Source organism: Coenobita brevimanus, unplaced genomic scaffold (genome assembly GCF_032717465.1).
Source record: "Coenobita brevimanus isolate Jiangsu-jjx unplaced genomic scaffold, ASM3271746v2 jjx.HiC_scaffold_2551, whole genome shotgun sequence".
Lineage (NCBI taxonomy): Eukaryota > Metazoa > Arthropoda > Malacostraca > Decapoda > Coenobitidae > Coenobita > Coenobita brevimanus.
Genome location: NW_027643491.1, coordinates 126,172 through 139,877, shown reverse-complemented (window position 1 = coordinate 139,877; position 13,706 = coordinate 126,172). Strand labels below are relative to the sequence as shown.

At 41.4% G+C, this 13,706-nt stretch overlaps 1 protein-coding gene across 1 annotated transcript; it reads right to left on the bottom strand.

Annotated features, from left to right (window-relative positions):
* Window positions 1–580: 580 nt before the first annotated feature.
* LOC145389854 (uncharacterized) lies at window positions 581–10,608 on the bottom strand. The gene is made up of 6 exons (XM_080264986.1): window positions 10,181–10,608; window positions 9,168–9,284; window positions 7,959–8,056; window positions 5,187–5,341; window positions 3,730–3,854; window positions 581–638 (listed from the first exon to the last, which is right to left on the bottom strand). The coding sequence occupies exons 1-6, from the start codon at window positions 10,606–10,608 to the stop codon at window positions 581–583; spliced, it is 981 nt and encodes a 326-aa protein (XP_080121112.1).
* Between the last annotated feature and the right edge of the window lie 3,098 nt (window positions 10,609–13,706).

The following is a 13,706-nucleotide window of genomic DNA, read 5'->3' as shown; positions in this document are numbered from 1 at the left end:
TTCTCACACAATTGCTCAGACATCTAACGTTCTCACACAGTTGGAGTCATCTAACTCTTCAGGGGGAATTAAAAACAGTTCAGTGGGGGTCAAAGAATAGACATTCCGACATTCATTTATGCCTTGACGGCATACCTTTGGGGTGGGAAATTCGCCTCTTTGATATCTTAGGTGTGTGGTAGGTGGTGGCGACCATCATCTACACATTTGATGTAGTGCTGCCTACTTCTTCCTTAGCCTTTATCATTCTTTTTCTGTGCCTGCCCTCCTCTCTTCCTATTTCTCCCATCTCTCCTGTCACTTCTTATTGCTTTTCTTTCCTTTACAGGTGGCTTTACATTGAGTGACAAGCCAAATGGTTTCCTGTATGCCAAGAAACCATTTACAACACTGGGTGGTAACAATATAACCAAACCATACGTGCTCCCTATGTGTCAGCGAGTGGGTTGGTGGAAGGTTAGTGCCTCTCCCCGTAAAACAAATAACTCAAAGTCAAATGGCCATCCCTTACGGGATTGTGGCATCTGGCAATAGATAGATAGATAGATATCTTAGGTGTGAGGCGCTTCATCTGCCGCTGTCAGGCTGCATCAGATGGCACGGGTCTTCTTGGGCCGAAGATCCAGAGGCCTGAACTTCTGTGGGTGGAAAATTCTGAGTTAATACTACATAGATTTCAGCCAATGGAACAGAGCCATTCCTACAACATAGAGAGTCACTGGCCTCTGGTTTCTTCTCCCCCCCCCCACACACACACACAGTGGAGCAATAATTGGCAAATGGAATTTAATGTGAACAAGTGTCATGTAATTAAGTGTGGCAAAAGTGAGAAAAGATTAGATTGGGATTATAAGTTAGGAAGGTCAACCCTACACATATCAGAAAGAGAGAAGGACCTAGGAGTGATTATCAGTAACAAACTATCTCCAGATGATCACATCAGTGAGAAGCTACATAACATGTATACACTGGTTACTAATATGAGAACAGCATTCACATATATAAATGAAGACACACTGAGAAAGATAATAACATCATTCATCAGACCAACCCTGAAATATGCATCAGTAGTCTGGAGTCCTCATCTCAATAAACACATAGATAAGACTGGAAAAGTAAAAAGGGCAACTACAAGATGGGTACCAAGCTTAAGAGATCTAAGCTACGAAGAAAGACTAGAAAAACTGAATCTACCAACACTACAGGAGAGAAGGTAAAGACGAGACATGATTATGCTATATAAATGCATCTCAGGGAAAGAGAAAATAGACATAAATGAATATATAACCTATGGGGAAGCATCAGCAAGAGGACACTGCAAAAAACTACAGGTATGTAAAAACAGAGGTGATAAAGATGCAAGGAAATTTAGTTTCCCAAATAGGGCAATTGATCAGTGGAATGCACTACCAAATGAAATAGTGTGTGCCAAAAATATTCACAAATTTATGGATATGTATGATAAAACTGGTTTAATACACAGAACAGCATGAGCCTGACTCATTCCTGTAAAGATACAATTAGGTAAAAACACACACACATACACACACTTTAAAAAAAAACGTGCAGGCAGACTGGAAGACCCACATCCAGCTGAAAGTACCAGCATCCAGGGCAGCCACTGTGCTTGTGTTATGCAACAGACTGTGCAGCTTCTCATTACTGTTCTTTCATTCATTCATTCATTCATTCTCATCCAATTATTACTGTTCTACAGGAATAAAAACTCATTTACAATACAGTACACATAACCAAACCCAAACAGCCAATTTCCATTATATTTTTTCATGCAGTAAACCCTCATTATACGATGGGGTTCCGTTCCTGAAAACCCCATCGTATAGCAATCCATTGTATGGTGAACCTGTTATAACATGTAGTCAATGGGGATACGTTCTCAGACCTGCCTAAACTCGCACATTCACACACCTTAACACTCACATACATGAAATATCCTTATGTTTAAACATGTAAAGTAACACATTAATAATGAATAGAGGGGAAAAACATGAAAATAACAGTATACAGTAGTTCTTACTATTACTTAAGTAAATAGGATTGTTGATGTCCCCTCCGAGGCTAAGGGACAGTTAGGGCCTCACAGCCCTCACTCATCACTGGCAGAACTGGCTGACTGGGCAGGGCTGGCTGGCTGCACGGGGCTGGCTGATGAGTCTGGACTGGCGGATGAGACTGGGCTAGCTGGCTGGGTGGTGCTGGCTGATGGTGCTGGACCAATCGATAAGACTGGGCTAGCTGGCTGGGCAGGGCTAGCTAATGAGGCTGGACCGGTGGACAAGTGTGTGTGGTCTAATGCCGACAGTGTGAGGACGTTTTTGTTGCGTTTGCACATTCGCTGTTCACTGAGCCGTGGATGATCCATCGTTGTTGCAAATCGTTCCCATTGTATAGTGGGCATAGGGTACTAAAATTTTGACACTGTATAAGCGAAATATCGTACAATGAGGCATTGTATAATGAGGGTTTACTGTAAGTAAATAAATAAATAAAATAACACATGACTTATAATTCAGGGGTTTAAAAGATTTCCCCTTTTAGCTTATTTTCTTTTTACTCTAACTTGGCCTAAAATTGCCATCTCTCCTTCTTGAATGCTTAGTTGTAACATAAGACTAACACTAAAATAGGGCGCCAGTATGAAAAGTGCTTGGTAAAGGAGGTGGAGCCATACTGTTGTCTTTTTCTATCAACGCGCTATGTGAAATAAACAGCAAAAGGACAATAATCTGGGCCAAGTTAAAGTCAAAAGAGTATAGTAATTTTCCTCCTTGGAAAGCACCATTTGGTGGGAGGTCTGAATAACAACCAATAATCCAGTACAAATTACACTCAGCCATGACTTAAACCCTTCCACACCTGCCCCACAGTCCTTCATTCGAACCCTAACATCCGTAATTATCATTCATATTTGGATTGACGGCATTACAACATTTTCATCCTGAAAAGGGATGCCTTCATGTGGTGGCACTGATGTAGCTAGGTGGTGAAGCTACCTGGTTATACAAACATCCTCAATGCCCTCCCTACCCCTCAAATGGAGGATGATGGGCTGCAGGAGAGTGGCAACTTCAGCCTGCAGTCCACTGGGTTCACAGTCAGATAATCCTGAGGTTACAACTGCTTCTAATTATTACATCACTCTAACTCCATCACCCGTCATTATACTCTTTTTACACTAACCTGGCATAAAATTGCCATCTCTCCATCATGAATGCTGATTTACAATACATTAGCATTAGAATATGATGCTAGTCATGAAGAAATGCTACATGGAAAGGATGAAGAGCTGAAGTATTGTCTTTTTCTGCCACTGAGCTATGTAAAATAAGCTGCAAAAGAATGAAAATCTGGACCAAGTTAGAGTACAAAGATTATATACAGCAATTTATATTTGGATGGACTGCATTTCAACACTCCCATGCTTTACAAACAATCACAAGCAAACCTTACAATAGAGAAAACAGTGCACAAATATAAACTGAACTCGAATATCAATTAGTGGATTCCTTTGTAGAGGATATAGGAATGATGTGTGTTGAGTTAGCGGTGGTGGGAGGGATGGAGGAGGGAGGAGGATAGGGGTGAGGCAGTGTGGTGGAGGGGGAAAGGGTGGGTTCAGGGAGTGAGGAAGCAGGAGGGGTGATGTGAGGGGGTGTGGAGGATGGGGAAGGTGACGAGGAGGGGGAAGGGGTGAGGTCAGGAAGTGACGAAGGGGGAGGAGCAGGGGGAGGAGGTGTGGATAGGGGAAGGATGGCCTGCTGGCGACTCCTGACCAAAGCCTGGTACTTCTCCTTTGCAGCTGGTATCAGAGCCATCAACTTGTGGAAGGAGTCCTGAAAATAAGCCAATCCAAATCATCATCATCATCAGCCACTACAGCATTATCAATCTCATATTGTTGTCATCACTATCATCATTGTCATAACAATAATAATAATCATCATAATCATCATTATCATCAACATCATCATCACCATCCAGACCCTTATTCCCACATAAAGCAAGGTTGAGGTAGGATCTAAATATTGTATCACCACCATCATCATCATCATCACCCTACTTTACCCTTTCTACTGTAACTTGGTATAAAACTGACATCTCTCCACCTTCACTGCTGAGTTGTAACATGAGAATAGCACTAGAATATAATGCTAGAAATGAAGTACTATGGAAATCATGTTGAGCCAAAGTACTGTCTCATTCTGCCACTGAGATACGTGAAATAGGCAGCAAAAGGATCAAAACCTGGGCCAAGTTAAGGCAAAAGGACTATAGTGAAATGTTACTCTGACAATTATGGCTTAAATGCAAAACCGTCATTTTACTTCATACTTTTTTCCTTTAATGTATCTGACTCTGGACATATGCTTAACAGTCCTTTCCCTGAGGCCCAGCAGTTCTACAAACCATAGACCTCCACATGTCACCACTTCAGCACTAACACCTGCCACCCATACTGAATACATACTAGGGGTGTCTCATACAGGACTGGTGTAATGGTATTAGTGGGGGTGTTTTTATGGCATGTCAAATTCAAATCCCTTAAACCATTCCATGCCCCAGCCGGGATTCAAATCTGTGTCCATTGGGATAGTGGATCACCTCTCTACTGATTCACCACCTGCTTACATAATGCTACCTGCAGACATGGAGCAATACCTTTTTTACCTCAGCCTGGCCCAGATGTTTGTCCTTTTGCAGATTACTACAGGTGGCTGAATGGCAGAAAAAGACAATGCTACAGCTCAACACACAGTACTGTACTTTCCACACACTTCTTTGCAACAAGTACCATATTCTAGTGTTCATCTACTGTTACAGCCTAGCAGTCACAAAGACAAGATGGCAATTTTAGGTCGTTACCGTTTAAAAAAAAAAAAAAATTATCCTTGCCTTAACCTACTGAGCCTAGGGGATTTTGTGTGTGTGTGTGTGTGTGTATCTCATTGTACCATTTTTTTTTCCTGCACTCTATTAAACTTCCATCCTTACTCGTCAAACTGCTTCCATCGTTACTCATCACATTGCTTCCATACTACTCATCACACAGCCTCCATCCTTACTCATCATACTGCTTCCATCCTTACTCACCACACACTACTTCCACAAAATAACCAACAAAACCAGCACAAACATCACATGAATTCAAACATAAGTGACTGCACCTGAGCTCCCTGATAATTAATGATGCCAACACAGGAAATGTTTTGCTTGATGTGGGTAAGGCCTCCCAGTTTCTTCAGCGACAGTGCAAATACAACCGGCACCTCTTGCAGTTTTGCTTGTTGTAGTGTCTTTTCCACAGCATCATCTAGACCTCCTGCAGGGGAAGAGTGCCTTATATTACTCTTGCTTCTGCTTGGCCTAAAACTGTCAGCTCTTCATCTTGAATGCTGAGGTGTTGCAAAAGATAAACACTAGAAGGTTATACTAGGCTTCTTTTACATTAACAAGGTCCAGATTTTTTTCCTGTTGCCACTTATTTCACATAGTCCAGTGACAGAAAAAGGCAATGCTATGGCTCTATATTCCCTCCACAGGATTTTTTTTTTTTTTTTTTTTTTTTACTAGCATTATATTCTAGTGCTAATCTGTTGTTACAACTCAGCATTTACAATAGAGAGATGGCAATTTTATGTCAGGTTATAGTAAAAAAAAAAATAGTAGTCAAGAAGAGGTGCTATGAAGAGAATATACAGCCAGAGTACAGGGCATTGTCTTTTTCAGCCACTGAGCTAGAAATGACAAAACTCTGGGCCAAGTTAAGACAAAATGAGTACCAGGTATAAAGCAGCACTTCAGACTAGGAAAAGGGTCAGTACAGAGATGGCATACATGATAAATTACTGTGCAGGATGGGGACACTGATACCCAAAATAATTATTAAAGTTTGAGATGTCTAAAATTAATAAGCTGTACAATAAAAGTCCATCAATCCCAATGGCAGTGGACCGAGAATCATTCGGATTATCAGATTTTTCGGATTTTTGGGTGGGACCCCTAAGAGGTATAAAGCATATGAGGTGAATGGTACAGTGTATGTGAAGGGATGCTGTACAGGGAACTGAACTGAAATGTATAGATTACCAAAGGCTACACACAACAGAGTGCAGTCAGTAAAAATACACAGAGACCATACAGGTTTTACTTTAATCAAATTTCAGAAATTATTTTTTAAAAACTGGTTGGCTACAATCGACCCTTTCCATCATTAAACACACTTAAAACGATGCTGAGGGACAAATACCAGTACTGTATTGGGTACATTTTACATTATTTAGGAAGTGGAGAGATGAGGGACAAATACCAGTACTGTATTGGGTACATTTTACATTATTTAGGAAGTGGAGAGATGAGGGACAAATACCAGTACTGTATTGGGTACATTTTACATTATTTAGGAAGTGGAGAGATGGCATGGGGCACAAGGGCTTAGGAGTAAATGAAGAAAAAACAAAAGTGATGGTATCCAGGGCTAGGGGCAGTACTGTCAAAGAAGAAGGAGAATGGCTATGTGCGATTTGCCACAAGGGCATAGGAAGTAATTCCATCTTGTGCAGTGTCTGTAATAATTGGGTGCATAAGAGATGTAGTGGTATTAGAGGTAGACTGCGAGATAACGCTGATTTCATGTGTGCGGTGTGTCAGAGAGAGCAGGTGGAGATTGACAGGCGTGAAAGGATTGAACTTGCTGGTGGATCTCTTGAGTGTGTGGAAGAGTTTTGTTATTTGGGAGACATGTTATGTGCTTGTGGCAGGGCTGGAGCTAGCTCTGTGGCTAGAGCAAGGAGTGGTTGGAAGAAGTTCAGGGAGCTGTTGCCTCTCCTGACATTGAGAGGGTTCTCCCTCTGTGGTAAAGGATCTCTGTATACAGCTTTTGTTAGGAGTGTAATGCTGTATGGTAGTGAGACCTGGCAGTAAAGGAAGAGGATATTCGCAAGCTCAAATGTACAGAAATGACAATGATTAGGTGGATGTGCAGTGCATCCCCGAGTGTGAGGCCTGGGGGAGCTAGGTTTATGATGGAAGAGTTGAGGAGTAGGTTGGGACTGGACTGTATTGGTGCTGTGATGAGGAGAGGCAGACTGAGATAGTTTGGGCATGTGGAGGGGATGAATGATGATAAATGGGTGCTGAAAGTGAGAAGTGTTAATGTTAGGGGTAGGGTTGCGAGAGGTAGACCGAAAAACACCTGGGACGATGTCATTCAGTGTGACCTCAGGGATGAGGGACTGAATAGGGAAGCTGCCACAGATGGAGCAGCATGGAGAGCCGCCATTAGGTGACCAAGACCGATGCATAGAGCCTTCAAAAATTAAACAAAACGATGGAGCTAGAAAAGGACACCTACATGTGGATGCACTGATATAACCGAGCTGCTCCCCTGCCCAGTTATACATACTTCCCTCAACTCCCTCCCTCTCCTCTAAAAGGAGAATGGTGAGCTACAAGAAGATGGCATCTCTGGCCTGTAATCCACTGGGTTCACATTCAGATAAGCCTAGGGTTGTGGTTACTACTACATTACTGTTTATAACACTACTTACAGTACCTGTACTGTACTGTACCATACTGTACAACATTCTCACGCATTCACTCTTAACCCAAAATTTATTGGACCAAACAATGACATGAAATAACAAATAATCAATCACCGCTTACTTCACTCAATTAAGCACATAGAAAAGGGATACAGTAATATAATAACAGCTGACACACTACTGTTGGTTAATTTTCAGCTGACAAAGCTGGGCCACTTCCACACCTTGAATACCAAGTCAAGGGCATATGAAATTCTGTAAGCCTTCATTATGAGGTAGGAATCTCCTTGGTTGCTTGTCAAACTGACTCTCATCCAACTACATTTGGCCATCAACTGAGCTGAAAGAGGTTAGGATCTGAGCCGGGTTAAAACAAACATGCAAATATGTTGTTACCTGGTTCATAGCACTTCTGTATATTTGGTGCCATAATGATGCATGACATCTTGCCCATTAACTTGGTTGTCTGCTTCAGCCCACACACAAACCTCTGCCTGTCAAAAAAAGGGAGTTACAATTTGGCCTAAATTAATAGCATGAATCCAACGATGTATTAATCAACTGTATTTTCATAACTACCAGATTATTTCATTTTCCTTTGGAAGACTTTCTATGGTGATGGGGTTGATGGAGGGTATTTCTAACCTCTCTACTTCAAAGTCTCTCTTATGCTGAATAAAACTGTATCATGAGAGAATAAAATAGAAAATATCACTCTACTTTAATAGGTTAGAGCTGTTTCACTTTAAAAGCTGTTTCATTATTCTGCTGCTGATGAATTAACATCTATTAGTGGTAGGTGGGGGCGCTCACCATCCACTCACTCGACGTAGTGCTGCTCTCAGGTGACTGTCCTCTCCTCTCTTCCTTTCTTCTTTCTTTCTTCTTCCTTCTGTCTACAGGTGACTCTCCACTGACTGACATGGCAAATGGTCTCCTGTACATCAGGAAACCATTTACTACGCTGGGTGATAACCACATAACCAAACTATGGCACCTGGTGGTTTAGTGGGTAACTAAGGCACTCCTGCCAGATTAAGCCAATGTAGGTTTATATCCAAGGGATGGTTGGGGTTTATTGCTCATGTAATGCCACTCAGGGATGAGTGAGGCTGGTCACTCTCATCTTAAATGTCTGGACCAACTTGCCTAGCCCTGGGTTCCTACACTCCTCATGGGGCAACACAGGATTAGATAATGATGATGATGATGATGACGATATTCACTTAAAGTTACTTATGATTCATTATAAAGTTGCTCGCAAGTTAGAAATGAATGTTTTTAAGCTTTAACCACTCAGTCACAAACCAGAAATATGTCTCACTTAGGGCGGTTTCACTTGAAGCAGGTGCTGGCAAAGAACGCCTTCATGTGCCAGTAGTCCGGTGCCTATATAACTCGGTGGTTCCACTGCCTGGTTTTACAAACAACCATCAATTTCCTTCCCATCCCCCAATTGAAAAATGGTGGACTGCAGAAAAATGTCAGCTTCAGCCTATAGTCCACTGGCTTCTTGTTTACATAGGCCTGGGGTCACAGTTACTACTACTACTACTACTACTACTACCTGTGCTACAACAGCAACAACAAAAATTATCAACTGACTTGATGGCACCCTTGGCAGGGTCCCGTGCATACAGTCGCCTCTGGAACAGAACCACAGCTTTGAGCAATTCTGCTGCCACTTCATTAATTTCATCTGTCACAACATGGGTGCAGTACCTGGGGAGAGGCGTCAGATTAGAGGGTTTTCTCATCAATTCACCCTGAAGGTTAATCCATCCTAAGTCATTTCATTCTTACTAACCTAACCTAACTTGACCTAACCTTCACTAACTGAACATTACTACCGGTAAATCTAAGGTAATCTAACTTAACATGCTGGTAATATAATCTTACCTAACCCAAGCTAACCTAACCTAACAACATAACATAACCATATCTAACCTAACCCAACCTAGCCATATCTATGCTAACCTAATCTACTTACATAAAAGCCGTAAAAAATAGACCAAAAAAAAAACTGTAAAAAGTTTACTAACATGCAGTAAAAAGTTTACTGTATAACACTGTCATCAACACCGGCCACAGGCACCCACATCCAGCCATGTTTTTGTCTTAATTTGGGCTTTTCATACTGTACTTTACAAGTAATATACAGTACAGTATATATCACATACCTGTATATATAGTACAATATACAGTACAGTATTCAGTGCATAAGTTATGGTAGTCGCTTAATGTCCAGATCACTTAACATCCTATTTTTCGGAACGTACTGTGGACACCGAGTGGCAAATACCTGTATAGCATATGACCACACCAACTAAGCACACTCCCTTCTACCCTATTACCAGTAACAACATACTACCTAACCAATATTCAATACATCAGTGCACCTAAACCCCACTATACGATCTTCCATTGTGCAATTGTTTGCTTATATGATCTTAATATTTCGGCATCTTTTTCGACAAATAATCACCAATTTCCCATATAAGATTGCTATGATCCCTACATCTGATATACAACTGACTGTTTTTTTCCACGAACGTAACTTAATCACACAGAGGGATCTGACTGCCTTCAAGTGGCTCACAATTAAAAAAAACACCTACTCTCTAAAATTACGGTGATGGACGGGATCTGCCAGCATCTTCAGTTCCTGAAATATTATCCACCGGGCTCTCTCTGCATTCATGCGCGTCTCACCCTTGGAATTCTCATCGTTCTCTTCTTTCTTATCTATTTCACCATTATTTCCACTGTCTAGGTTTTTCTCAGCCTTAGATTTTTCCCCTTTCTCTCGTTTCTTATCTACTTCACACTTAGTTCCACTGTCTAATATTTTCTCAACCCTCAATCTTCTTCCTTTCTCTTCTTTTTCATCTATTTCACCCTTGTTATCACTGTCTAATCTTTCCTCATCACTGGATTTTTCTCCTTTCTCTTGCTTTTCTACTTCATCATTAATTAAACTATCCATCTTCTTCCCATCACTATATTTCTCTCCTATCTCCTGTTTCCTCTCCTTTTCACCCTTCATTTCACTGTCCAGTTTATCATCGTGTTCAGTTTCCCCCACATGGCTCGTCTCCTCAATTAGTGTCGACTCCTTCCTAACGGTCTCTTCATCCCGTTTCACCCCCTCCTTCTTTTCTTTCTCCTCCTCCTCGACAGGTAACAGGTCCGCTGGTGTTGATGAACTTGTAGGAGGTTGTGTCTTCTGTCTCTCTATGGCTCTCTTTGCTTCTGTTGAGTTGAGAAGGAAAAAACTGTAATTACATTATCATCATCGTCAACACATGGAAAATAACCCATTCTGCCCATGGTTGTCATTTCTATTTATTCTCGCTACCACCAGATGATATCCAGGTAATTTAGTTATGGGGTATGTCTATCCCCCTTTCTTAATACTGACTATGACAAAACACAAGAATAAGTTTCAAAGCAAGCCTGAGGACAGTAAATCAACCAGGGGGATGAGGGTGGGTTCATGGAATGTGGGAAGTCTGAGGGGATAAGCAGGGAAAGTCGTTGAGGCATTCAGTAGAACGTGAGTGGATGTGGCGTTTTTGCAGGAAGTCTGGTACAGGGTGGATCAGCCAGAAAGATTGTTGGGAAGGACAGGAAAGATGGGAGAAATAGGAAGAGAAGAAGGCAGGCACAGAAAAAGAATGATAAAGGCTAAGGAAGAAGTAGGCAGCACTACACCAAGTGAGTGGATGATGGTCGCCACCACCTACCACTAATTATTATTATTACTATTATTATTATTATTATCATCATTATTATTATTATTATTATCAATGCAATCTATCAAAACACTGAATGTAATAACACACCATGTAAATTTACCTACCATTAAATATAATTTTAAATGCTGCTATTCTATCATCCTGCAGTCTTTTAGCTGCTTTCTTCAGTTTTGATAAATTTTTCTTCTTGTTGGCTCTAATTTCCCCTCGTCTCACCTGAAATTGAGAGAAAAAATAAGTGTGGCATAGTGCTATTCATTTTTTATTCCAGGTAAATACATATTCCAGCACATGAACTCCTTTAATGGTAGTACAGTAGTAGCTTTGCAGCCCTAGGTTCATCTGAATGTGAACCCAGTGAACAGCAGGCTGGAGTTGCCCCTATCCTGCAGCCCACCATCCTTTCTTCAGGGGAAAGAAAGGGAGGAGAGGGACATGTGTATAACCAGGTAGTTCCAATACCCAATCCTATCAGTGTCACCCACCACATAAAGGCATCATTCTCCATCATCCCTTTGATGGTGCTGGTAGTGCCTTCATGTGATGGCACTGATAAAACCATGCAGCTCCACTGCTTGATTATACGAATGTTCCTTACGTCCTTCCTTGTTCCTCTACGTGAGGTTAGTTGACTGCAGAAGAAGAGTAACTTCTGCCTGCTGACCTCTGAGTTCACTTTCCAGATTACCCTGGGGCTACAGAAGCCACTACTACTACTATTACTACTACTACTACAGTACCTAAAAACCCTCTGATGCAGTGATCATATTTACAAATTTACTGTATTCATTCTTGGTACTTCCAGACTATTTTATTCAACTCTGGGATGATGTCTGGTAAATACAGGATTCACAAAGGCTATATCTAACTCCAGTTTGAAAAGTTTCTCCTTTGTTAAATAAAATGGTCTTAAAATGCAAAAAAACAAAATGCAAATACATCACTGGAATTAACTGATTAACCTCATGAATTTTGTAATGTACTGTTTAACTTATTCAAATTTCTGCCAGACAATGGTAGGCCTAATCATATTAAGAGAGTCCCCAGAGAGTAATGGAGTTAATGAAGGCTATGCTTAAATCATAATCATCATCATCATCATCCAGACCTTACTTCCCACCTAAATCCTCCAAACTGAGAATGTCTTTCATGCTAAACATTAAAATCATCCAAAAACAGCCATGTGGAGAGGACGGGGAATGAAAGATTGACTAGAAGAGTGTATATGAGTAAGGTGAAGGGAGTGGCAAAGGATAAGAATGAGGGATGAAGTGAACAGATATATGAGAGGAGGGTGTGAGTTGGGGGAAAGGCAGACAAATGACAGAGGACAAGGCAACATGGAGAGGATTTGTTTGTGGTCACCCTTTAAAGGATGAATGCATCTGGCAACAGACAGACAGTCTCTTTCATTAGCTAAATTCTTACACTCCAATTACTGGAATCTGAAGCTCTGAGTCTCCAAGCAGTTGTTTCATTTTGAGGTGACACTGATCCACGTTCAGTAAATCTGTGTCTGTGACCATGTTTACTATAGTCTTTCTTTACACTTGACTGAGAATTTAAGCTATATTTGGACGCAGCAGCAGTAGCATTCTCTGGCTGCTGATCCTCCTGAGTAAACCTGGGGCTGTCACTCTTAACACATTTATGATCATCTTTCTTAAAACTTGACTGATCACTTGTAAACTTGAATCTGTCACTCTTATCATATTTGCAATCATCTCTCCTAACACCTGATGGATCATTTATGGAAAACTTAGGTCTGCCACTCTTATTATACTCAGGTTCATCTTTTCTTAAACCAGACTGATCACTTACGGGATACTGCCATGGAGAAGCCTGTCCATGAAGTACTGCCCCAGTGGTAGTGTTCTCCTTATGTTTGCCTCGCCATCCTGTGGCTTCAGAAGTGGTAATGTTCTTCTGCTGTGCATCTCTTTGTCCAAAAGGTTCAGAAGTGTTGCCCTCTCTCTTTGTCACCTGTGTCACCTGCTGGCTCCTTGGTATGAATTCAGGGATGTCCGGAGACAACATTACTGTACCTGTTGAATAATAAAATATTGGTAGATGGTAGAGGCAGAGAGGGAGAGAACATAACTGAGATAAAGGCATGGAGTGGAGAGATACCGGTACTTTATATGAGAGAGGGGGATGTGTTGGAGGGAGGGCAGCCAAATGGCAGAGGACAGGGAGACATGGACGTGATTTGTTTGTGGTCACCCAATACAGGATTATGGTGTCTGGCTACAGACAGATACACAGACAGACATTTTCCAGTGGCGCAGCCAATATAACTGATTATACAAATGTTCTTCAACTCCCTCTCCCCTCAAAGGAGCATGGTGAATAGCAGGTGAAGGGCAACTTGAGCCTTCAGTTCACC